The 22290-nt window shown below is 50.0% G+C and overlaps 11 protein-coding genes across 11 annotated transcripts; 7 read left to right on the plus strand and 4 right to left on the minus strand.

The window, feature by feature from the left end:
* Positions 1 to 600: 600 nt before the first annotated feature.
* M438DRAFT_301603 (protein kinase) lies at positions 601 to 2474 on the minus strand. The gene is made up of 5 exons (XM_029902104.1): positions 2162 to 2474; positions 1774 to 2096; positions 1404 to 1702; positions 1168 to 1333; positions 601 to 1102 (listed from the first exon to the last, which is right to left on the minus strand). Exons 1-5 carry the CDS (start codon positions 2365 to 2367, stop codon positions 876 to 878), a joined length of 1221 nt encoding a protein of 406 aa, XP_029758161.1. The 5' UTR covers positions 2368 to 2474; the 3' UTR covers positions 601 to 875.
* Positions 2475 to 2945: 471 nt separating this feature from the next.
* On the plus strand, positions 2946 to 3656 carry M438DRAFT_66230 (uncharacterized protein). The gene has a single exon (XM_029910231.1). The coding sequence runs from the start codon at positions 3078 to 3080 to the stop codon at positions 3516 to 3518; it is 441 nt and encodes a 146-aa protein (XP_029758162.1). The 5' UTR covers positions 2946 to 3077; the 3' UTR covers positions 3519 to 3656.
* Positions 3657 to 3794: 138 nt separating this feature from the next.
* Positions 3795 to 6037, minus strand: M438DRAFT_278779 (E1-like protein-activating; the record flags this gene model as incomplete). Its single annotated transcript, XM_029901027.1, has 3 exons — positions 3795 to 4974; positions 5065 to 5781; positions 5838 to 6037. 3 exons carry the CDS (start codon positions 6035 to 6037, stop codon positions 3795 to 3797), a joined length of 2097 nt encoding a protein of 698 aa, XP_029758163.1.
* Positions 6038 to 6441: 404 nt separating this feature from the next.
* Positions 6442 to 7740, plus strand: M438DRAFT_323566 (deoxycytidylate deaminase; the record flags this gene model as incomplete). The annotated part of the gene is made up of 3 exons (XM_029903016.1): positions 6442 to 6463; positions 6513 to 7459; positions 7511 to 7740. The coding sequence occupies 3 exons, from the start codon at positions 6442 to 6444 to the stop codon at positions 7598 to 7600; spliced, it is 1059 nt and encodes a 352-aa protein (XP_029758164.1). The 3' UTR covers positions 7601 to 7740.
* Positions 7741 to 7770: 30 nt separating this feature from the next.
* Positions 7771 to 9880, minus strand: M438DRAFT_398912 (RabGAP/TBC; the record flags this gene model as incomplete). Its single annotated transcript, XM_029909390.1, has 6 exons — positions 9818 to 9880; positions 9746 to 9761; positions 9655 to 9664; positions 9476 to 9598; positions 8072 to 9422; positions 7771 to 8025 (listed from the first exon to the last, which is right to left on the minus strand). The coding sequence occupies exons 1-6, from the start codon at positions 9839 to 9841 to the stop codon at positions 7771 to 7773; spliced, it is 1779 nt and encodes a 592-aa protein (XP_029758165.1). The 5' UTR covers positions 9842 to 9880.
* A 564-nt stretch (positions 9881 to 10444) lies between these two features.
* Positions 10445 to 10904, plus strand: M438DRAFT_278888 (uncharacterized protein; the record flags this gene model as incomplete). Its single annotated transcript, XM_029901038.1, has 2 exons — positions 10445 to 10485; positions 10544 to 10904. The coding sequence occupies 2 exons, from the start codon at positions 10445 to 10447 to the stop codon at positions 10902 to 10904; spliced, it is 402 nt and encodes a 133-aa protein (XP_029758166.1).
* A 675-nt stretch (positions 10905 to 11579) lies between these two features.
* On the plus strand, positions 11580 to 13470 carry M438DRAFT_66384 (RNA-binding domain-containing protein). Its single transcript, XM_029910232.1, has 4 exons — positions 11580 to 11866; positions 11928 to 12091; positions 12142 to 12736; positions 12794 to 13470. Exons 1-4 carry the CDS (start codon positions 11830 to 11832, stop codon positions 13342 to 13344), a joined length of 1347 nt encoding a protein of 448 aa, XP_029758167.1. The 5' UTR covers positions 11580 to 11829; the 3' UTR covers positions 13345 to 13470.
* Positions 13471 to 14114: 644 nt separating this feature from the next.
* Positions 14115 to 15393, plus strand: M438DRAFT_323574 (glycosyl hydrolase 53; the record flags this gene model as incomplete). The annotated part of the gene is made up of 3 exons (XM_029903017.1): positions 14115 to 14356; positions 14410 to 14527; positions 14581 to 15393. 3 exons carry the CDS (start codon positions 14115 to 14117, stop codon positions 15391 to 15393), a joined length of 1173 nt encoding a protein of 390 aa, XP_029758168.1.
* A 1116-nt stretch (positions 15394 to 16509) lies between these two features.
* Positions 16510 to 17240, minus strand: M438DRAFT_66443 (uncharacterized protein). The gene has a single exon (XM_029910233.1). It carries the CDS (start codon positions 17082 to 17084, stop codon positions 16620 to 16622), a length of 465 nt encoding a protein of 154 aa, XP_029758169.1. The 5' UTR covers positions 17085 to 17240; the 3' UTR covers positions 16510 to 16619.
* A 1440-nt stretch (positions 17241 to 18680) lies between these two features.
* On the plus strand, positions 18681 to 20369 carry M438DRAFT_337509 (uncharacterized protein; the record flags this gene model as incomplete). The annotated part of the gene is made up of 2 exons (XM_029903999.1): positions 18681 to 18707; positions 20073 to 20369. 2 exons carry the CDS (start codon positions 18681 to 18683, stop codon positions 20367 to 20369), a joined length of 324 nt encoding a protein of 107 aa, XP_029758170.1.
* Positions 20370 to 20471: 102 nt separating this feature from the next.
* Positions 20472 to 21930, plus strand: M438DRAFT_382820 (uncharacterized protein; the record flags this gene model as incomplete). The annotated part of the gene is made up of 4 exons (XM_029908923.1): positions 20472 to 20571; positions 20709 to 20807; positions 20863 to 20896; positions 20958 to 21930. The coding sequence occupies 4 exons, from the start codon at positions 20472 to 20474 to the stop codon at positions 21481 to 21483; spliced, it is 759 nt and encodes a 252-aa protein (XP_029758171.1). The 3' UTR covers positions 21484 to 21930.
* Between the last annotated feature and the right edge of the window lie 360 nt (positions 21931 to 22290).

The raw sequence follows: 22290 nt of genomic DNA on the forward strand, positions 1-22290 counted from the left end.
CTTCAAAGCGGACCGAGCCCTGACACATACGCCCAGATATTAACGCAATGGGGCTTTTCACCTTCATATCTATTCGCTCTTTCCACTACTCGACTGCTGCGCCATGAATCAGTCTGAACTTGTTTGCGCAATTGACTTTTGGAGATACTTTCGGTGTGTTTTGGATTCTTGGAACCTCATGACGTGAGAAGGCTCAAGGATTCGGAAGTTGATGTTATCGTATTGGTACAGGATGTAAACCGAAGTCAACGTAAGTGGTGTTCGCTCCTTCCAGCATCTCTGGACTTTAGGGTACGAGCTCAGGTCTTTGTACATCGCAGTGTCCTAGGTTTGCTACATAAACCCTTCCGGAGAGCGCAAAGCACGTCCCTTCCCTTTATTCGTACGTGTGCTGCTTCCATCCACGACCGCTGCGATTATATCAGCTCTAATTTTCAGTCACGGCTTTTGACCATTCGGGAAAGCCATTTTGTCAAGCAGCCAACAACACAGGCGAACCCTCAGGATGGTTATATTCCGAGCACCGCTCCTAGTCAATACATTTTATGCGAGGTCCTTCACTCGTAATGACAATATTCATCAGGATGTCAGAACGAACGGGCGGCCTCACTACTACCAAAATTATCACTATGCCGAATACTTCGACTGGTCATTAGCAGGTGATTCGCAAATGCCGGATGATGAACACACAATCGTCTTCACTCGCCGGTACAGATTGGCTAACAATAGTTGTATTGATCTCGACAGCATCTAGTGAAAAGTTCGGGCAACCAGACGAGATCTTTACTAACCATTTCGCGAGCTGAAAACCAGCCGCAAACCACTTCTCAACTTGCGGTCACAGACATATTTGTTCAGCTTCAATTTTCCACACTCTAGCCTTGTTTTCCCTGCGATGATTCCTCAAGCTCCATCACGTACTCTACAAACTGATATATAAAGCCATCGTTATAGAGATCTTCAGCCGATGGTCTATCCTCTGGCAACCAGCAGAGTATCTTGCGCATCAACCCAAGAAGCAACTCGTGATCTCTGCCCTGGAGACGAATCTCGCGTGACTCGAGTGTTTGAGATGGAATCGGAGTTTCTGCTATCCAAGTGCCTTTTTTTCTCTGGTTAATTCTGTGTAAAGTATTGGTATTTTTACGTGAAGGAGAGTGTACTGACCTGAAGAATCCCAGTATCGGACCCGCTGCGTCTCACTCATTCTGTCTAGGAACTCCTTAGGGGGAGGTCCCATCAAGGCAATCATCTGGGCAAAGTGCAGTTCATCATCGAGATGACCATTTCTGTATGCAGGAAACAAGTTGCCGTCTTCAAAAAGATCCCAGATCTGATGTTTCTCATCAGTAAAGCCGAAGACAAAGTCGGGATGAGATAAGCAATAGAGACGCAAAACGTACCATGACACCGATTGACCAGATGTCTATCTTCGAATCCCACTCCATTCCTGCGAGGACTTCTGGCGCACGATAAACACCAGGCATAACGTCGTCGCGGTATTTTTGACCTGGTTCGCCTAGATATGCAGCACCGAAATCTGTAAGAACAGGGTCTTTGTATGACGTTGGCATGGTATAGGAAAGGTGAATGACACGATCATCCAGCACCTTTCTCGGTGATGGATTCAGCCTCTCTGTTTCTTCCAGATTGGCTAGCATGTCATCATCGGCTTCTACGAGGATATTGTTAGGCGAGATATCTAGAAGGGTCCACAGTCAGTGAATTCAAATTCAAGCTTGCATTTGCGGTGTTTAACAAAATTCAACAGACCAGTATGCACGACTCCTGTCTGATGAAGAAAATCTAGGCCTTGTAAAATTGGGTATAGAAACCTTTGTAATAAAAGCTTGTCAAGTTTTCGGTCTTCAAACACATTTCGCACTTGAGCGAGAGTCCGACCCAAGGCTGGAAACACCAGACAGTGATGTGTGCCATGGGGTCCACGGACATGGAAGTCGTCTAACGTGACGCGCGATCTATGCTTGCCGGGATGAATACCATCGTCGAACGACTTTATGTGGTGAGAAATTGCTAATTCGTTGGACTCATCCTCTCCAAGAATGCACACTTTGAGCGTTACCAGGGTATTTTGTCTAATGCTGTCGTCAGAACTTGCCGTAATAATTTTGGATCTACCCTGGACAAGATGCAACTCAACTTGAGATCACGAGATAGCCAAACTGTGGATGCCGTACCGTAACCCAATTTTGCTATCACTCGATAACTTGAAGCGAATGTCTGTCCCAGCTGGACGGGATAGTACTGGTGAGCTTTGTAGTTGGGATATCGCTCTTCCTCGAATTTATGATCATATGGGAGCTGCGGAATCTTGCTCATTTGTGGTTTGCTGGTTCGAAAAGACATTCTACTTGTCTGATCAACAATCCGAACGCCAAGGGGTCTTCTCAATGTTCGAGTAGACAGAGAACATGCCAGCAAGGAGCGCTGTGTGATCAGACTGTTATAGTACGGTATTCTCGACATTTCGCAGATATGTGAGAAGCTGAATGAATGGTGGACAGCTTCCGAGTTCGTTACCGGTGATGTAGTCGGCGTCAACGCACATACATACATTTTCATACTAGCAGGCGCTTAAAATCACTTTCAACTCCACCCACTCGACAACACACTTCACCTTCAACTCAGAATCATCCTTACTGTGTCCTCATTCCCACTCTATTCATCTATTTCATCAATTACCAAGCCTGCTTACAACTTATACCGCATGTCAACAGGGCTGCTCCAAGTGCCGAAACACAGTCACAAAGATACCTGCAGAAATGCACAATGTTTTTCAGATCACAAGTAGCCTCCACTGAGAGCACTTTTCTCGAGCAAACGACTGATTAATTAAAGTGATGGAATAACGCCAAGCAGACCCCTAAGCCTCTCCCTTCTCAATCGCTGTCTTCCTCGCTAGTGTCCTCCTGAGCTTCAAACCACTCCTCGTCGCGCTCTAGCGTACCGTCCAGCCACATGCAAGCATAGCTAGACGCGAAGAATACAATTATGAGGAAAATACCCATGTAGAACGTGAGGAATTTCACGCGCCACGCACTGTCCAAGGGTCCACCATGCAAATGGCGCAGCATAGCAGTTGCACATATCAGGAACAAACTGTAAACAACCCATATCCAGAATATAGTGAGAAACCCGAGGCCCTGAGCGAGGCCCTGAACATATTGTTTGATGCGTATTGTTCGTCGGTGACTGGTTTGCCTATCCAGCACTGCTTGTTGTCTGTGTGCTTTTGCGAGGGCCTTCGGCGGTTTGGCCTCTGTTCTGGCTTTGCCTTGTTTCCTTTTGCGAGACAATCGCGGGCGTGGGTTCGAGCTGTCCCCCTCGACACTCTCATCGTCGGTACTGTCGTCGACAGTCTTCTCTTTGCCTTTGCCCTAGTATTTTCCACTGCCATTGCCACTGCCCTAGCCTTTCCCATGACCTCTGCCGTTGCGTTTGCAGTTGCGGTTGCCTCTGCCTTTGGCTTTGTTCTTGCTTATGCCTATACACGCTGAAGCTGTCGTGACATGGTACTGTGAAGACGTTAGCATGCTTCTCGACTGGAAGCTCTCATTGGGCCTCTCCGTGCGCTGAGAACTGTGACTCAAATAGTTGTAGAAATGCACGATACTTTTCAATCCGGAGTTGTGTCTAGTGAGAGCTTGTCGAAAGCCTCATCTCTGTGGACGAGCCTAGTAAACGAAAAACATCGTGCATTTCTACAGCTTTAAAATATCACGATGATCGACCAGCGGAGTATAATAAAGGTGACAGGGGTAGTCCCTACTCACCTAAATGAGCTCAGCTTCTTCAGTGTCCTCTTCGCCTTCACTCCAAGCCAGATCGTCCTCTAGATCATCGACTCCCTTCTGGACTGCTGCCAACCCAGATACTTCCTCAACGTATCCATTCTCGTTAATGGCACGCTTTACAAAGTCCCAGCCAGCGTCATTGTAAAGCTTGACGATGGTAGGCGAACAGGCTGAACAGCAGTTGTAAGCTTGGCCTCTGATTTTGAGGATGCGCCAGCTCGAGAGGTAGCCGCGTAGGGTGTGTGGTACACTGCCAAGGGGGTGATTCGGGTGCTGAGCCTCTGGGTCGTTCACCGGAGGGGCAGGTGCGGCTGCTTTGTCAGGATGTTGGAGTATGGAGACCAAGAGTTCGACGGCCTGGGCCGAAGCCATGGGTGCGGCGCCGGCACGGGTGACTGTGCATTGTTGATCGAGCGTAGCTGATTTTTGGGAGTCGGCGGGAGCGACTACATCGTTACAGAAGTAGCAGCCTAGCCTCTCTTGTTCAGGCTGTGAGGGTACACCATGTCGCATCACCATGTATGAGTCGAAACCCAGAGCAGCGTTGATGACAATCTTGCCTGCTGCTTTAGCCATAACTGTCGGTAGCCAGCGTGACTCGCGTGAATCCATAAGCAGAAAGATGGCATCATGATCTGCAATGAGTTGTTGTAGCTTGTCGAAGTCGGCTCTGACTTTCTTCTCATCCATGATGGGGTGACCGGCCATTGGGACCGAGATTTGATGGCCTATGGCATCGAGACTAGGGTAAATCTTCTTGAGCGCCTGAGCAGCTGTTTCGGCCTTCGGAGATCCTCCGTTCAGACAGTCGTCAAAGGTGAAGAGCGGCTGACGGACGGGGTTGCTGTAACTGACTTTGGCGTTGTCGACAAAAGTGATTTTCCTCACGCCCCAGCCGATTAGGCAGCGTGAGACGTACGAGCCGAGAGTGCCTGCACCTAGCAGAAGACATTTGGTCTCCTTGATGATGTCGAGATCGATTGAAGGAGCAATACGCCACTTGATGAGCTTCAAGTTCAAGTCGACGGCTGCATCAGCAAGGCGAGTGGGATCCATGTACGCGCCCATGTCAACGATACGAGAAGAGTTTCTAGATCTTGTGTCGCGCTCCCACCCTGTAATCTTTGGCATGGGGCCACGCTCTGATGGTGGGATCGATCTAGGTGTTGGAGAAGATGACGGTGAGTCACGGCCCTCTGGCAATGATGGGAATGTTGCAGAGTGGTCGCCTTCGGTGGGTTTGACAGACTCGGCCTTGAAGAAGATGCTGTGTGGGTCCTCCCGACGAACATGGGTGTCGCGATAGCACATAATCTGAAGCTTGTCGAGCCTCCATCGTTGACGAACCAGGACGAGCAGATTTCTTAGCATCCATCCAGGATTGGACTCGAAGGTCGAGGGGTCGGCGAAACAGATGTATTGATCATCGGCGTCAACATCGTTGAAGAAGCCCGTCTCATAGTTTGCAAGGGCAGCAATCTTCCAACGGTAGTCTGGTGTGTCATCGGGCTTGTGGTCATGCTCAAAGTCTCGGTCATCGGGTTCGTCAAGCGGGGTGTGTGACTCATGGTCGTCATCAAGCAAGTCTCCCCTGATTTTCTTTGCTAGAAAGAAGCCATGCTGTCTTCCATCGACGCTGTATCTCCATGTTTGTACCTTGTCAACCAACTCGAGTGTCTCCTTTGGTGAGATCTTTTGAGCAGTCGAACACGACCATGTGGGGTCCGAGTGCAAGGCGGGGTATGCGAATTGGTATGTGAATTTGAACTTCTTGAGGTCGGCGTAGCAGATGGCTGAGAAAGAGGATAATAGCGAGGGACATGAGAAGATGGTTCCGTCGTTGATGGCGTCCCAGATGGTTCGTCCTGCGCGTTCGATGTGGGCGGCTTTGTCGACTTGCTTGTACTCGTCCATGGTGTTGTAGTTGCGGATGTAACCTTCGCCGCGATAGAAGCCAGCGGGAACACTGTGCATCGCATTAGCCATCATGAGCAAGACATGCATGCATCAACGAGTCCGTACTGGTCTTGGGTCAAGGCGGCATTGTGAATCTGCATGCGCGCTGAGCGCTCGGGTTTGTCCTTTGTCTGGATCTGGTACACGCCCAGTACTCTGCGGGCTGAAGAGTCCAGTCTGTCATGGTTAAGCTTGAGGTTACCAAGCGCTGAGTAAAAGCCTAGGTCGATCTCTGATGTCCACGGCGCAAACTTGAGCGGCTCCATCATGGTCGTTGTGTCGCGTTGCGGGGTGCTTCGTATTGGTAATGTATCGATGGAAGAATAGCAGGCCGATAGTCTTGCTCGTTACTAATATAATGGTAGCAAGTCGGAGGAGGAGGATGTTGACGGAGAAGAAGTGTAAATCAGTTCAGTTGGAACATGGGAAGGTGTGACCTGCTGAATGTGATGGTTCACTTGTGACTGTGACGTTTGGTCCGGGTCGCGCTTTCCAACTGAGTGAGTCCAACGCGCACGGTCAAACAAGCGCGGCCGCTTTCCGCCAAACATTTACAGCTCCTTGTCCGCTTCTTTGCTCCTTCTTTGTTCACTATCTTGAATAGCACGAGAAGGATCGATCAAGGCACACGTTGTCTAGTACCCAAGTAGAACCTTGACTCACTACAAAGATGCTCATCGGCATCTGTGGCCGTAAGTGAACGTGTGATGATGTTTTTCTCTCCTCTCTAAGCAGTCACAGCGATATGTGCGGGCAAAGCAACCGTAGCAGATTATCTGATCAAAAAGCACAACTTCACTCCCCTCACAATCAAGCGGGATGATGAGACTCCAACAATCGAAAAGTCCGCCAATTTCGCACATTGGACTTCAGCCGCTCTGGAATTCCCTACCGCTCTCTTGCTCGATCAATACGTCTCTGAGAACTGGAGAGAAAATTATGTCTTGACTACTATCTGGAACGAAGCTATTCTCGACACCTTGGCCAAACGACCTCACTTCATCCTTTTAAGTATTGATGCCCCAATCAGTGTAAGATGGCAACGCTTCCGTGAGAGATGTGCTCAGGAAAATCAAGAAGCCCCTGCTTTGGACGACTTTGTTCTGCGCAACGACGAGCATCTCTACAACCCTCTTTCCAGTCTTGCCGCTCTCTCTTCTAGAGCCCAGATTAGAATTCTGAATCCAACAACGACCATCACTCAACTGAGGGCTTCGCTCGATGCCTTGAATCTCCTCGACCCTGCCAGAATGAGACCAACTTGGGACCAGTACTTCATGCAACTTGCTGATCTCGCCGCTCGACGAAGCAATTGTATGAGAAGACAGGTGGGGTGTGTTCTTGTCCGTGGAAAGCGTGTAATCAGTACCGGCTACAACGGTACTCCACGAAATGTCACAAACTGCAATGAAGGCGGTTGTGCTCGTTGCAATACCAGCAAAGGCGGCGGTACAGGTTTGAGCACCTGTTTGTGTCTCCATGCTGAGGAGAATGCACTCCTTGAAGCCGGTAGAGAGCGCGTTGGTGACGGCGCTGTATTATATTGCAATACGCAAGTTCTCCCAAATCTCAACACAAATGCTCATGCTGATTTTCGTAGTTGTCCTTGTTTGACATGCAGTGTCAAGATCGTGCAGGTTGGTATTACCGAGGTCGTTTTTAGCCAGAGCTACCACATGGACACTCAGGTGAGTCGCATGGTACTGGTCAATACAACAGCATGACTGACTTCCTTACAGAGTGCAAAGATCTTCCAAGAGGCTGGTGTGCATCTGCGACAATACGCTCCTGTAAGCAATCCGTATACCTTCCTCTCCTCACATCGCTGACATTCGACAGCCACGAGAGGGTCTTGTCAATCTTTGTGACCTTGGAATCGCAGATTCTGATAGAGCATGATTTACATGTTGATAGTATTCGTGAACATCCGTCGATTGACTCGTATAATACAGATCATAACATTACCAGGATAGGGGGGTGAAGCATTAAGGACTGGTCACTATAGTGTGACCGATAACGGTCCATTCTGAGAGCTCTTTTGGATGTGAGCTTTTGAGTTTCGAAAGAGGCTCTGCCAGATAAAAGCTTCGCTGAGTAGAAGCTCAATATCCTTTTCGTTCCAGTTGCGAGTTGGCAGAGCTTGCAAGAACATCATAATTTCTTGGAAATCCATTTTCAGCAGTTGATCTGACCACTTGACGAGGAAAGCAGCGCAGACGTAGAGATGGAAGTGAGAAAATCCTTGGTCCTCAGCCTGTCATAAATTAGCTCGGTCAAACACACTGCCGCATCAAACGTACCAAATAAGTGTCCCACATCCTGATGGTGTTCCTGACACTGATCTCGCGCATAAGTAAACAGTTCATCCATCTGAAACTGAATTGTATGAATTCGACTCCTTCATTCTCCAGATGCTTCGCGAGGTTACCGTCGATGCGTGTGGTCAGATCTCGGAGACTGGCTACCTGACGTTGAATCCCAGGCTGCGCATGAATGTAGTTGTCCTGGATTCCATCCAGAAGTTTCGTTAGACACCAGAAAGTATCAGCCTCTACTGCATCCAGGACTTGTTTCGGTAGTTGACCAGGATCCATGCCAAATTCAATCTCCGGGTCCGTGATGTACATTCCCAGGAATACTTGCCAAAATGGTGAAACAAGATCGTTGATGCCTTGTACATATCCGCTGGCCGGGTGACGAATGGCCCAGACGTACAATATCCGTTCCAGTGATCGTTGAGTGGCCTCAAAGCTGTACAGCTCCAGATGGGGATTCGTTCGCGGCACGTCAATACTGATTTGATGCCAGATAGCCTCGTCTAGCCCGCGGCCTTTGCCTCGCTGAGTGGCTGGTGATGAGGAGATACCACCAATGCCAATGACAGAGTCGGCATCATTTGTAGACGTCCCCTTCTCGAAGGCTTGACGCACAGCCTCCAGGTATTCATTCCTCTTGCGCTCGAGCGTAGTCACTCTTCGGTCGCTATTCGTCGGAAGATAACCAAGGAGTATCTGCCATGACATTGCTCTAACTTCATCAGGCAATCCGGACCAAGCAGAGTCGCGTAACTCGGCCAGGTTGATCGAAGAAGCTTGCAAAATACGCTTGAATTTGTTGATGCGAGTGATGCGGGCTGAGTGGGCTTCGACCTCTTTGGGGGAAGCATTCAGCGGGGCGGGAGCGTGGTTTATGAGGTGCAGTGCATTCGCAGGATCTCTGAGTATGTCTTTGTACTGTGGTCGGAGTATCTTGCCATCGGAACGTTTTGCGGTAGGATAATTCGGCAGACTGCGCTCTTCGGCAATGTCTCCGTTGTTCATGGACCACGAGGCCAATGTTGCTGTGGCCGAGGGAACAGTGCTCAGGGATGACTGCGAACCTCCTGGGTCTCTCTTCTTCTTTGCGATTTGTCGTTTTCCCTTCCTCCTCATACTCGCTATGCTGGGCAGACCAAACTCGTCTTCGTCTTCATCGAAGTCCAAGGCTTCTTCTTCTTGTGGTGATTCATAGCTTTTTGTGTTTTCGCCAAAGAAATTGGAATAGGATCGACGTGGTGCTGGAGGAGAAAGGCTGGTTGAAGACTTCAAGGGTGGTCGATTGTCGCGCGAGGGTGGTGTGTGAGGGCGTGGTGTGCTGCTGTTGGAGATGTTCCTAAGAAAGCTGTGAGGACGAGCGATCGGCTAAAGCTGGTAGGAAAGGCATACAAGTTGTCGAAGTTGAGGATATCCGCATGCGAGTATGAAGCTCCAAAGACCTTCCTCTCGCCAGGGAGACTTGCATCACGCTTGCTGTTGGATGATGAGGTGCGCCAGAAGGGTGAGCCAGACCTGCTAGAGCATGATCAGAACAGTTGCAATGACGACGAGGTTGGATACAAACATACTCGGACCTGTCTAATACACACAGGTATAACAGTTAGCTCGAGGGAATCTAGTTGTGGGGAAAGCACGACAGGGTCGGCAGAGGAGACGAACCGACCTGAACCATTTCCTGAGCACGAGTGGTCAGCACTGGTATAGCAGAAGGCTGCTCCATCGAGAACGTACCTGCTGCTGCTTTTTGGAAGCCATAGCTAGGGGAAATTAGCAGTGCAACGCGGTCAAGTCTTGGTGTCGAGATGAGACCAAGGTACAACAACGGCCACCCACATCGAACGGATGACGCGCTCGGCGTAGACTTGATTCAGAACGCACTGGTCATCTTCTAGCACATGTGATGTTGTTTCTAGTCACAGGGGGCCTGGCAATATCTTCCTGCAGATCCATAATATTGGAAAGAGTATCTATCAAGCCATAGAATGATTTCGTCTCTCAAGGCGCCTTCGACTGCATATCGCATTTGTGCAGTGCTTGAGCTGAGCTTTTGCAGAACAGTCACCGCAGAATTGACTTACGTCACATAAAGAAGGCCGTGTGTTCGGTAGCCCTTTCTCCGTCAAGGGTCATCTTCGGACCGACCAGGACGTGGAGTGAGATCCAGAGGCTGCCTGCTGAGTGAAGCTTTGCTGTCTCCGACTTCTCACTTTAAACGCCCTTCACAACAGCTCCCTTCCGCTCGAGTCTCCTTTCTCTTGATTTTGCGCGTATCTGACCTTTCCTTGCAACAATCTTTCGCATCGCATCACCAAGCGAAACCGCTCTCGACGCGCAGTCGACCCCTCACCTATAGCAAACATGGCTGATTACAATGAGGAGGAGGACCTCTTCGCCGACCTGTACGCCTGTCCTTTCTCAGAACTGCTCGGCGACCATGATTTTTGACATCTTTGCCAGCTACGAGGGTGACGACGCCGCTCCTTCTGCACCACCAGCCGCTCCCGCTCCCGCTCCCGCAACTACCACCGTAGAGACCGCCGCCGCCGACCAGACCGACTCGATTGCTGTCTCATCAGAGCAAGCTCCCACATCAGAGCCCATCGCAAACGGCTCCAATGTCGCCGCCGAGCCCCAATCCTACGGCAATGATGGCTGGAACGATCAGCAGCAGCAGCAACAACACCAAGGCCAACAAAACTGGGACTACAACAACAACCAGAACCAAGGTAATGATTATGCCGGTGCACAGCAAATGAACCACAACGGCGGTGGTGGTGACGACGACTACAAGCCTATTGGCATCAAAGAAGACGGGTAAGTCGTTGGTCATTTCTTTTGTTACCCCAACCTCAGGAAGTACCACACAAACAAGACATGATGCGCACTGGAGCCAGCGGTACTCGCGATTCCTCTGGCTCAGCGATCCGCCAGAGTTACACATGGTGCTATGACCATGGATTCATGGCCCCATTTTGAATGCTTGGGGCCGGCTGTACGAGCATGGCCATCTGCACCTTCCGCAGCGGATCTTTATTAGAAGAGATTTTATACTCTCTCAGGCGCTTCATCCGATGTATGCTTGATACTCTTACATTGCGGCCACAAAGGCAAGGATGAGGAATCACATGGCTCTCAGATATGAACAGCGGCGTCATAGCTCGCCAATCCGCAGATCAAGCATTATGCAGCCAGCTACATACATCGGCAAGACCAATCAGGCAATATATATCAGGCAGGGGCAGGAGATTCAAGGTCGTAGTGGTACGTTGTATGACGGTCAAATCACCCTCTGAACCCATCTAGCCAAAGCCCATAGCTATTTAGCTTCATGTCGATAACTCTTCATAGAGCCTAGCTAAAGCACGGAATTCGATGGCTGCTGTTTCTCTGACGTGTCGATGGCTTTGTCCCGACAGTCGGTCCAGCAAGCGCTTCTACAGACCATTTATCAAGAGGCACACCACTACGTTACTTCGACCTGATCGTATTCTGCTTTGCAATGCATGCGTTTGCATGATAGCATTTCGCCTGCCTCAACACTGTCCGCCGGGCTCACGAAGCCAGACGTCATGCCAGAAAATATCGCGGGATTGCATGCTTGATACATGAGCGGCGTCCTCACCGTGTCCGGGAATGCACACAAAGCTACGCCAACTCCTTTGCGCAATCATGTCTTTCTGGATTTCACAGTACTAAATGCATCTTCTTAGATTATCTGCTAACGTGATGATGTTTGCAGCAAAATGTTTATTGGTGGTTTGAACTGGGAAACAACAGATCGTGAGTCGCATTGAGCTTGGGTGTTTGTCTTTGAAGTCAGTACTAATGCTGTCGTCTTCAGAATCGCTTAGGGAGTATTTTTCGCAGTTTGGCGAGGTCACAGAATGCACTGTTATGCGAGATGGCGCTACCGGACGTTCTCGTGGTTTCGGCTTCCTCACTTTCAGAGACCCCAAAACTGTTAACATCGTCATGGTGAAGGAGCATCAGCTCGATGGCAAGATTGTGGGTCCTTTTTCTTCATCTTCTCGATACGCGATCTAACCATGCGACAGATTGATCCCAAGAGAGCTATTCCTCGCGATGAGCAGGAGCGCACCAGCAAGATCTTTGTTGGTGGTGTCTCTCAGGAAGCCACTGAAGCAGACTTCAAGAATTTCTTCATGCAGTTCGGTCGCGTTCTCGATGCCACCTTGATGATGGACAAGGATACTGGCCGTCCTCGTGGTTTCGGTTTCGTCACCTTCGACAGCGAAGCCGCCGTCGACCGTACTCTTGAACGTCCTCTAGAGATCTTGGGCAAGTACATCGAAGTCAAGAAGGCTCAGCCCAGAGGCAACCTTCGCGGCAATGAAGACAACAACAACGGCGGCTTCAAGAAACAGAGCTTCGGTGGCCAGCAAGGTGGTTTCGATCCCAGCCAGCAAGCAGGCATGCAACAGGGCGGTCCTGCTGGTATGGGTGGCAACCAAATGAGCCCGGCTATGATGGCTCAGTACTGGCAACGCATGCAGCAATACTTCCAGATGATGCAACAGCAGTTGGCTACAAGTATGGGAGGTGGTGGCAACCCTATGATGGGTGGCGCTGGTGGCATGAACCCTCAGATGATGCAGCAGATGATGGCTATGCAACAGGGTATGGGTCAAGGTAAGTGACTGATCTCTCACCCTACACTTGCCAAGAATGCTGACAGACTTCTTCCAGGCGGTATGAACCCTGCTATGATGCAGCAAATGCAACAAATGCAGCAGCAGATGCAAGGCGGTGGCCCTGGTAACTCAGGCAGCCCGGCACCCTCCGGTAACCCCATGTCTCCCATGAACGGTGGCCCCGGTCAGAGACCCGCATACAACGCTCAAGAACAACTCGCCTTCGAACAACAGAAGTACGAACGCCAACAACAACAGCGTGGTGGCGTGCCCGCTGCTGCAACCCCCAACAGCAGCAACGGCTTCCAACCCTCGGGCTCACCCACAAGCTGGGAGGGCATGTACGACGACATTCCCGCACCCAACCAAGGCGGCGGTCCTGGAAGCAACAACGGCGGTTTTGCCCCTCGCGGTGGATTTGGCGGAAGAGGACGCGGCAGAGGGGGTGGTGGTCACACTCCCACGCCTGCGGGTCCTTCGAATGCACCGGCTAATGCGCCCACAGGCCCTAAGAATGCTGGAAGACCTGGCGCCAACTACAGAGGAGGTGGTAGAGGTGGCCACCGCGGTTTCCACCCCTATGCTCGTGGAGGTGGTGGCGCTTAGAGTGTGCCATGCTCGCGATGGCAGGATGAGCTCGAGACATTGGTTGCAGAAGGCGTCAAGCTTTGGTTGTCCCTTTTCCAGCGAGCTCCCATCATTCAAACTCGACCTCATTCGGTCTTGCTTTTCTCGGCCTCTGTTGGCATCGGACACGGCGAAAATATTGGGAAATGGAAAGCACGAAAACATATCAAGACAACATGAGGGAAGGCCTACGGGAGGCTTTTCATGCATCTTAGCTCTCTACTCCTTACTCACCACAAACTTACATGAAAATACGAGAACTGGAAATATTCTGCTCTGTCACGCCAAACGCTTATATTATATGTTCTTCGAGTGATGTATTTCTTGTGACGACCTGCTTTCCTAACGACCCGGGATGCCGGGCTCATAAGGCTGAATGTCGGGTAATATAGAAGACGCAAAGAAGCCCTCGCTTGTAGCCTTTCTTTCTCCTTCTAGCTTTCGCAAACTGCTCTCGTGCCCTCTGAGCCCTCATCATCCACTTTCGCACGGGACATGGTGAAGATCCGTGCTTGGACGGAAGATCATTCAGTTGGTGGATTGAGATATGCGGCCCCGCAACTTCTCCATGCGCCCCATGTTCTGGAGGCGGCTGGAGACTGGAGTAATAAAAGGAGGACTGATCGGTCGGTGCACGTAGCCGAGGATACAGTCTTGTAGTATTACTTTGAGAGGTATAAGAAGAGTAAGTGATCCCTCCGAAGGATTCTTGTTTGCTCTGTAGGTTGTCTGTTCTTCTTTTCTACACAATGCCTTCTATTCTTTCTATCGCTTCTGCTGCACTGGTGTGCTTGTCGGCAGCGACTGCTTCCCCTCACAAGCAGCCTGCTCAAAACCAGGTCGACCCTTTCTTCTACAAGGGCTTCGATCTGTCTTCGCTGCATATCCTGGAGCTTGGCAATGTCACCTACAAAGACACTGCTCGTCGCAATGCTACAAGACCTGCCGAGGATATCCTTGGTGATGGTGGCATGAACACTGTAAGACTGAGGTATGGTATAAGTGTTTCCCATACCAAAGCGGAGACTGACATTCTTCTCTTAGAATCTGGGTCAACCCTGAGCCTGGACAATACGATCTGGCATACACATTGAGCCAAGCCCAGCGTTTCGCTAAGAAGGGCTACCGTATTTACCTTGATTTCCATTTCTCGGACACCTGGGTGAATACACCTGTATTGCTTTCTTGATAGATTGATTGCTAATCATCACAAAGGCCGACCCAAACAAGCAATTCACACCTGCAGCTTGGACAACCAGTAGCGTTTCTGCACTCGGATCAGATCTTCGCGACTACGTCAAGTCAACCCTTATTGCCTTCAAGAAGGGCGGCGTTGATCTCTCCCTCGTAAGCTTGGGTAATGAGATCCGCCATGGTATGCTCTGGCCTACTGGTTACGTTGACGTGGACACCGCACCAACCTCCGCCCGCATTGCCAACTTCACAAACCTCGCCAGTCTGTGGTCGAACGCTCGCAAGGGTGTCGACGATGCAGTCAAGGCTGGTGTCAAGAAGCCCTCCATTATGATCCACATTGACGATGGTTGGAACAAGACTCTGCAGCTCGACTGGTTTGGCGCACTGACCGGCACTGGCAAAGTCAAGGCCGAGGATTGGGATGTCTTTGGTTTCTCGTTTTATCCTTTCTACGGCACCGCCGCTACTCTTGACAACCTGAAGGATACTCTAAATGCCGTTGCCACCAAGTACCAGAAGCCCGTTCACGTCGTCGAGACCGACTGGCCAGCCATCTGCGACGGCGCCACCGCACCTGAGCTCAGCGATACCTCCGTCCCTATCAGCCCTGCCGGTCAAACGGAATGGGTGCAAGATATTGTTAGCGTAGTCAAGGGCGTCACTGGTGGTTGGGGTAAAGGTGTCAACTACTGGGAGCCTACTTGGTTGAACAACACCGGCTTGGGCAGTGCTTGCCAAGATGCCATTTTGTTCTCCGCTGACTGGAGTGGCTGGCCGAACAAGATCATTGGATACTCGAGATCGAGTGTTAACATGTTCGCTGGCAAGTAAGGGATACACATGGTGTTGACGAACAAAATGTACTATATTACTTGGTCGCAAAAACGACTTTTTTTTCTCCTGCACTTTTCAATCTCTGCTCCGCTCTGTTCTTTTCTTCTTTTCTTTTCTTTTTTCTTTCTTTTTTGCAAATGCTTGCTGAGCATGACACCCTGACATTCAACCTGATCATGTCTCTTGCCTCCCTTCGGTAACCTATGGTGGACAAGAGGGATTGAGAAGATACTTCTTGTCTAGCTCTATCCGTTTCGTGTAACTTTGAAGGGTCTTGTGTCGATTCGGGGCCCTTACGAAGATATATTTTGAACCTTTGCGATTCTGCAAGAAAGTCCAGAAGGAAGACACACATGTTGATTGCTTTTCACGACAAGAAAGTGAAAACTCTGTCAGTGCTCGATTCGGACCCTCCAAGGTCTCTTCCAGGACATATCTCCCTAATCAATCCTCCAGCAGACAATCACACACCCCACTCGACTCGCTCTTGTTGTCCTGCGTCCACTGCATCTCATCCGCCCGTCTTCTACCGGTGTGAGTTATAAACGTTTGCAAAGGCATACTCTCCATCAATGGTGAGATGGCCGAGCGGTCTAAGGCGCCAGCTTAAGGTTAATCTAATACGCTGGTCCGAAAGGGCAGGGGTTCGAATCCCCTTCTCATCAACATTCCTTTTGCCTCGTTGCGTGTATACCACTGCTTTTTGAGGCCTGGTGGAGGTGTAGGACGCGATATTTCAACTTTTTGGATCTTGACATTTTGGTGGGCGAAATGAGGGTGTATTTGGTCTTGGCTGCTTGTACTCTTTGGCCCGTGGCTGCATGCTTGCAAGAGCTTTCTTTTGCATGTTCAAGGGTGTGAACAGCTTTTGTTTTGGTGCTGTTGCGGTGCTGGGAGTTGGGGGTGAAAATTTGGGAGGCTGGGCTTCGTGAAGCCTCAACGCGTTGATTTTTCAGGACACCGAGAACACATTGGTATTCGCTACGTCTCGCCGACAGTAACATGAGACGATATGCCTCAATGGGAGCAAATACATCGGGACTGTGGGCTTTGGAATTTCTACCATTTCTATGCTCATCAAAGTATCGTTCGCCGGGTCGCGTGTATCACGGTATACCATTGCCAAGAATTCAGACGAGAGGATGCATTTTGGCTACCCGCTTGGAGAGGACGTTTGAGTATAATTACTGCCTCCACATCCACCCATATCCTCCTATCTATGATCAGGCACTAGCATTTGCCATTCTCAAAATCGCGTCCTTGTCGCAAAACTCAATCACTTTCTTGATCTTGGATCCATCCTCTGTCAAGTACAGAACCCAAGCCTGCTCGACGGTGTACTTCTCTCCCTCATGAGGCTCCACCTCAGCGCAAGACGTGAATGCAGCCCGACGGGCTTCAGTATCGATTACCAGATTCGACATTATATTGTTCTTGAAACTCAGCACTTTAATGTCCTTGGCATAGGCCTCTTGAAAGCTTGTCGTGTTGAAGGAGAAGTCTGTTGGTAGACCGAACGCCTGAGGTATGGATGCTGGAATCAGATGGCGGGTGCAGTCTGCTGTAACGTCGCGGTTGATGATGGAGGCGTCGTTGCGAGCTCCTCCTTCTTCGAAGGCTGACAGGAAGGCTCGTGCTGTGGTCTCGATGCTTTTTCTCAGGTCACTCGTGGAAGGTGTAGAGGCCATGATGGATCGTGTTTGGTAGGATTTTCCAGTGCTTCGTGTCTGGAGAAAGTAATGTACGGTAATGTGGTGCAAGTATCACGCTGGATCTCGCAGTCTTTATACAATGATAATCTCACTCCCAAATGCAACAGGTGACGGCGAATATGGCATGTACTCGGCAACTCGAACCATACTCAGGCGTGGTCTACCAGTTTGCTCGAGTCTAATCAAGATGAGTCTCCTGTCTTGGTCATCCTGCCAGGCACCAAGATAAAGCTCGTCGTGTTTGGCAAGTCTTGTCCCGGATGTTTCTGCACGAACGAAGTGCATCGCAATGAATCATGTTATTCACAATGATTCATGTCGTTATTTAGCTTTTGCGATGCGCCTCCACAGACTACAGTCGAGTTTGGCAACTTCCCGTGCGAATGTTAGAGGACGCATTCCGCCGCCATCCGCACTGGTAACAGACATACTTATGTCCGCCTGGAGTTATCGGACTCCTCCATAACTCCTTCGTGCTGACCAGAGAATGCGTTGGAGACGAGGGCGAGCAAGGAGAACGAGGCAAGAATATATGCAACGGCACTCCGGCGTTAGAAGGTAGCAGGGCAAAAGCGATAAACAATAATTAGATCAATACATGTATGGAACTATCATGAAGGCGCGTGAGGCAGTCAAGATGAGGCATATCAGTACGATAAACGACCAAAGCAAAGCTTCCACACTTCGCAGGTCCAGGCTTCGCAATCGAATTCGCATACTCGCAGAACAAGTTCGATGTCCTTGTTGTGTTGCTACACAAGAGGACGATATATCAAGGCAGTCAAATCAACTGCAAGATGGGCAGACTAGAAATTGTGGTGACACAAAATCCAGGCTTCAGAATTTTCAGGCTTCAAGAATTCGTACCCAGCTTCCACGACATCACAACTCCACCATTACAGTTCCATTGACTCTATATATTTGGGATCATTCTTCTTCAGCTCTCTGCTATCAAAGCAAAGAGTCCAATGAAAAAAGAGGGGTTCGCGTCAGCTCGAGGTAGTGCAATACGAGCGACACTGTGCCAGGAGACATGGGCAAGCCCAGAGGTCTCTCAGCGGGTTCCAAAAATAAGAATAATCATTGATATCACCGTAGTGATGTCACAGCGATTAAACTATGAAGAACAGATACTACACTTGATCTAAGCCAAAAGGCAAGAGACTTAAGGAAGGAAGGAGGAGGGCGAGGTGAGGGCGGATTATATACCTTCGGAGAGCTGAGCTGCTTAGTCAGATAGCCAAGAGAATCATGGCTGGAGGAATCCTACAGAAGAAAAGCGAAGCCTGAATGGTGGACCGTGGGGTCTTGGGTGATGAGCATGTTGTACTGAGATGCTATGCAGAAGTTATGCATGACTACCAGTAGCAGCATCATCGGGACAGCAAGCAGAGCAGCCTTGCCATGTCCGAGCCTCCGTGGGCTGCTGTGTGTAGCTCCATATCCGTCCACGAGCTGATATGGCCATCAAATCGGGATACTTGGATAATACGCAGACGCCATGAACCGACGCCCTTAGTGAGAAGCACTCGGCTTGCAGCAGACCAGAGGACTCTTCTTACCAGCGAGATCATGTCGGTCATGCTTCCACATGCCTGGGTACGACCCACATAGACAAGACCGTCTTCGGTGGCAGGGACGGTTCGCGACACGCATCAGCATGTAAAGACCGAGCATCAAGAGCTGTCGGACAGGACGTAATCTTCCTTTCAAATCAACAGAAACCAGTCCCCAATTGAGCGAGTTACAATCGCAATCATATGTGGCCACAGGACCAAAAACCATTCGACGCGAAACCATTCTTGTCACGGGCTCAAGCCGCAACAACTCACAATATATTCGTGGTAAAACGACATACATTTTGAGCCGATTGTTCAACTGAAGGTTAAAGGGCATTGATATCGCTCGCATTCAGTCGAGTAGAGAAAAGAAAAAACGAGAGAAAAGAAAAAGTGGGAGAAAAAAGGAGAAAAAATTCTACGAAACTTTTCCGCTCACAGTCTTTTTCTTGATACGTATGGGTCAACCATACTCCTACCTGTTCGGAATAATACACGCTGATTGTGACCATGGTGGTTAAGCGGTGGTTAACATGGAAAAATACGTTCATCGAGAGACTGTTGTGGTCAGCAGCGAGCAGCTTCTACCGGACTGCCAAGGCAAGGATGTGATAGCAACAAGAACCGCTTCACTCGACTCTGGATTGCCCTTCTCCAGGGCGTTCCTTTGCCATCCATGTGCTAAGGTTTGCAAATCTATTTGCGCCTGCATACATCATCGACGTTTTCGGACTCTTCTCTTCGACCGCGCCTTGTTTCAGAGCAAATGCCTCCGCCCAACGCATCGTTATTCACATCGACTGGACCATCCTCCTCAGGGCAAAGAGTACCTGCGACACACCAAGGATCACGAGTACGTGTCCGCTATGATCGTTTCTATTCAACATACTGATCGTTTTCTAGCTTCCCCGTGTGCTAAATTTTGTCAATTCTAGCCATCTCCCACGGCCATGCCTAATGTTGTTTGGTCTGTAGAAATGCGCAATGTTCTCAAAATCGCTCTATTCGTCCATAGAGAGCCGCTTACTATCACGCTCTCAGTGGAGGGCTGCACTGATCTCAAAAACTTTGTGCATTTCTATAGCATGCGCGTGACAAAGTTCTGCATACGGGGAGGAGGGATGATGCCTCTTTCAACCCGGTCATCATACCGAATTCAGCAACGGACAGCTGTTACAATGTGATGGACCCGGTAAAGTTAGCGCTTATCACGGCCTTAAGAACTGGGGCCACAGTGGCGACCACGATCGACGAGCTAATGGAACAGACCTTAGCTCGGTCTGACAGAACAGTACAATGGGCGCGTCCTGAAAGACCGGTACTGTGTGAATTCGCAAACGACTAAGGGCGTGGGCTTGTGGTCGAGAGACCCGCCCTCGTAACACAGCTCAACAACACCTTAAAGGCCGCTGCAAGGGCTATTGGTGTTACCGTCAAGGTTACCGCCCACGACTTGAGGAGAGGAGCGGCTCAAGATACTGCGCGACTAGCAACACCGACAGGGATTGAGTCTGCAGCAGCTGTGCTTTATCACAAGCCAGGAAGTATTGCATCAGGTGTGACACAAAGGTATGTCGGCACTATTGGCCCGACCAACTGGGAGAAGCGCACAGAACTAGAAGACGACCAAGACTTTTCCCTCCTTACAAATGGCAAACGCCAAATGTTCGCCCTGAAGTTGGCCCCTGAGGTTGGCCCCTGAGGTTGGCTGCGGCCGCGTCAACCCCCATCTTGACAAGGGTCTCCGCAACACACCGCTTGGTGCATAAAACATCGGTAGAAATGCAAGAACGAATTCGAAGACATGACTGTGTCCACTGAGAGCTCAGACCCATACAACTCTCAGGGGATGTTGGTGTCGATCAGGAAACAATTTTGCATTTTGACAGGCAGTGTCAAATTAGGTAGCAGGTCCTGGAGGAAGGATGCACCCCAAAATGGGAAGACTACGAGCGGTTCTTGCTAGACATTACCAACTGACTCGATGGCCGCCTTGAGAATTGTGCAATATTCGAGAGCACATTCGACACCCTTCTTAAAGGGGTTATTGATGTCATTGAAGAGGCTTATCCGGACTTCAAAGTCAACGAAGGACACGAAGCTCGTGTCAAGTCGATCTTCCATGACTTGAGAGAGAAAGGTATGTCCGGACCGTCCACTTCTGGTCCAAGACCTCTCTGACCCGTCTGTTTCAGGCAGCATCACCCGCAAGCCAGCTCGGGAGAAACAGTGAGCTCGGGAGAAACAATGGATTACGATGAGGCACACAAAGCGAACAAGTATGTCACAGTCCAGAGCGATCAAGAAGGCAGCTACCGACCAAGTTGTACTGTAGGGACGATCCTTCTCAGAATACCGTCGTTACTCTCGAATCCTCAGATACTGGCTGCTACAACGTAATGGACCCAGCGACTCTCGCAATCGTCATGGCCCTACGTATAGGCGCGACTGCTGCAACTTCAATTGAAGATCTCGTCGAAGCTACCATTGCTCGACCAGATCGCACGATGCAATGGGCATTTCCCGAAAGACCAGTCCCCTGCTGCATCGAGAATGGTCAGGATAGACACCTTGTCCTCGACGAACCAGCGTATGCTACACAATTCAACAATACGTTAAAGGCTGCCGCAGCAAGAACAGGTGTTACCGTAAAGATCACACCTCACGACATGAAGAGGCGTACGGCGCAAGAGGCCGCAGCGCTCAATAAAGCAACCGGCATTGATTCAGCTGCTCAAGTGCTCGGCCATCGTCCCACCACTACCACGACTGGCTTTACTCAGAAGTATGCCGGAGACATACGTGCGGTCAACTGAGAACGCCGCACTACTCTAAAGGACGATCTCGACTTATCTTTGCAGACCGACGGCAAAAGACAAAAGATCGCGCACCGACAGGGGATCTTTACGCCTTCAAGCAAAGTGGACGGTACAGAACAGGCAGTAGTGAAGCTCGAGAGCAACGCGGATAACTCGTTGGAGGCCGTGACAAGCAATACAAACGCCAAATTACGCTGATAACCGCAAGTCACAGAGTGTCAAGTTTTGAAGCTGCCTCTTGTATGACAGACGACGCAAAGCTGCTCGCATTTGCCAGCACAGTTCCGGAATTCTACTGTTTTCAAGCACGGAAATTCGAGCTTGAAGAGTGTCGAAACATCATGTCCTTCGGTCCGGTGCAGAATTGAGCACTGCTCGGACGAAACGCTGTGGGATACCTACAAGAAACTTGACTTCCATGAAGCTACGCACAGCTTTCCGCCCCGGAGGTGCTCACGAGCCAACTGCAACAGCAAGACAACCTTTAAGGACAGGCCCGCTCTCTCTAATCGTCCAACGGGAGACTATCAGATTGTTCGAAAGGATGCAAATGCCATGGTGCTAGATTCAATTGCCCCTGAAAGGTCTACGTTAGGTGTGTGCAGGGGTATCTCGTTCACCCCCTATCCACGTGGAAACTGTCGGTGGAGCTGCAAGAATTAATTCGAAGATAAGGCTCCGTTCATTGAGAGTACGGCTTTAATTGACTCTCACCGGACCCTCATCTTGGAAGGAAAATGTTTGTGCATTCTGACAAGCAGTTTCGAGTCGAGTAAGATGCGCTGGAGATCGTTGTTCAACATA

This window comes from Aureobasidium pullulans (assembly GCF_000721785.1).
Source record: "Aureobasidium pullulans EXF-150 unplaced genomic scaffold scaffold_16, whole genome shotgun sequence".
NCBI lineage: Eukaryota > Fungi > Ascomycota > Dothideomycetes > Dothideales > Saccotheciaceae > Aureobasidium > Aureobasidium pullulans.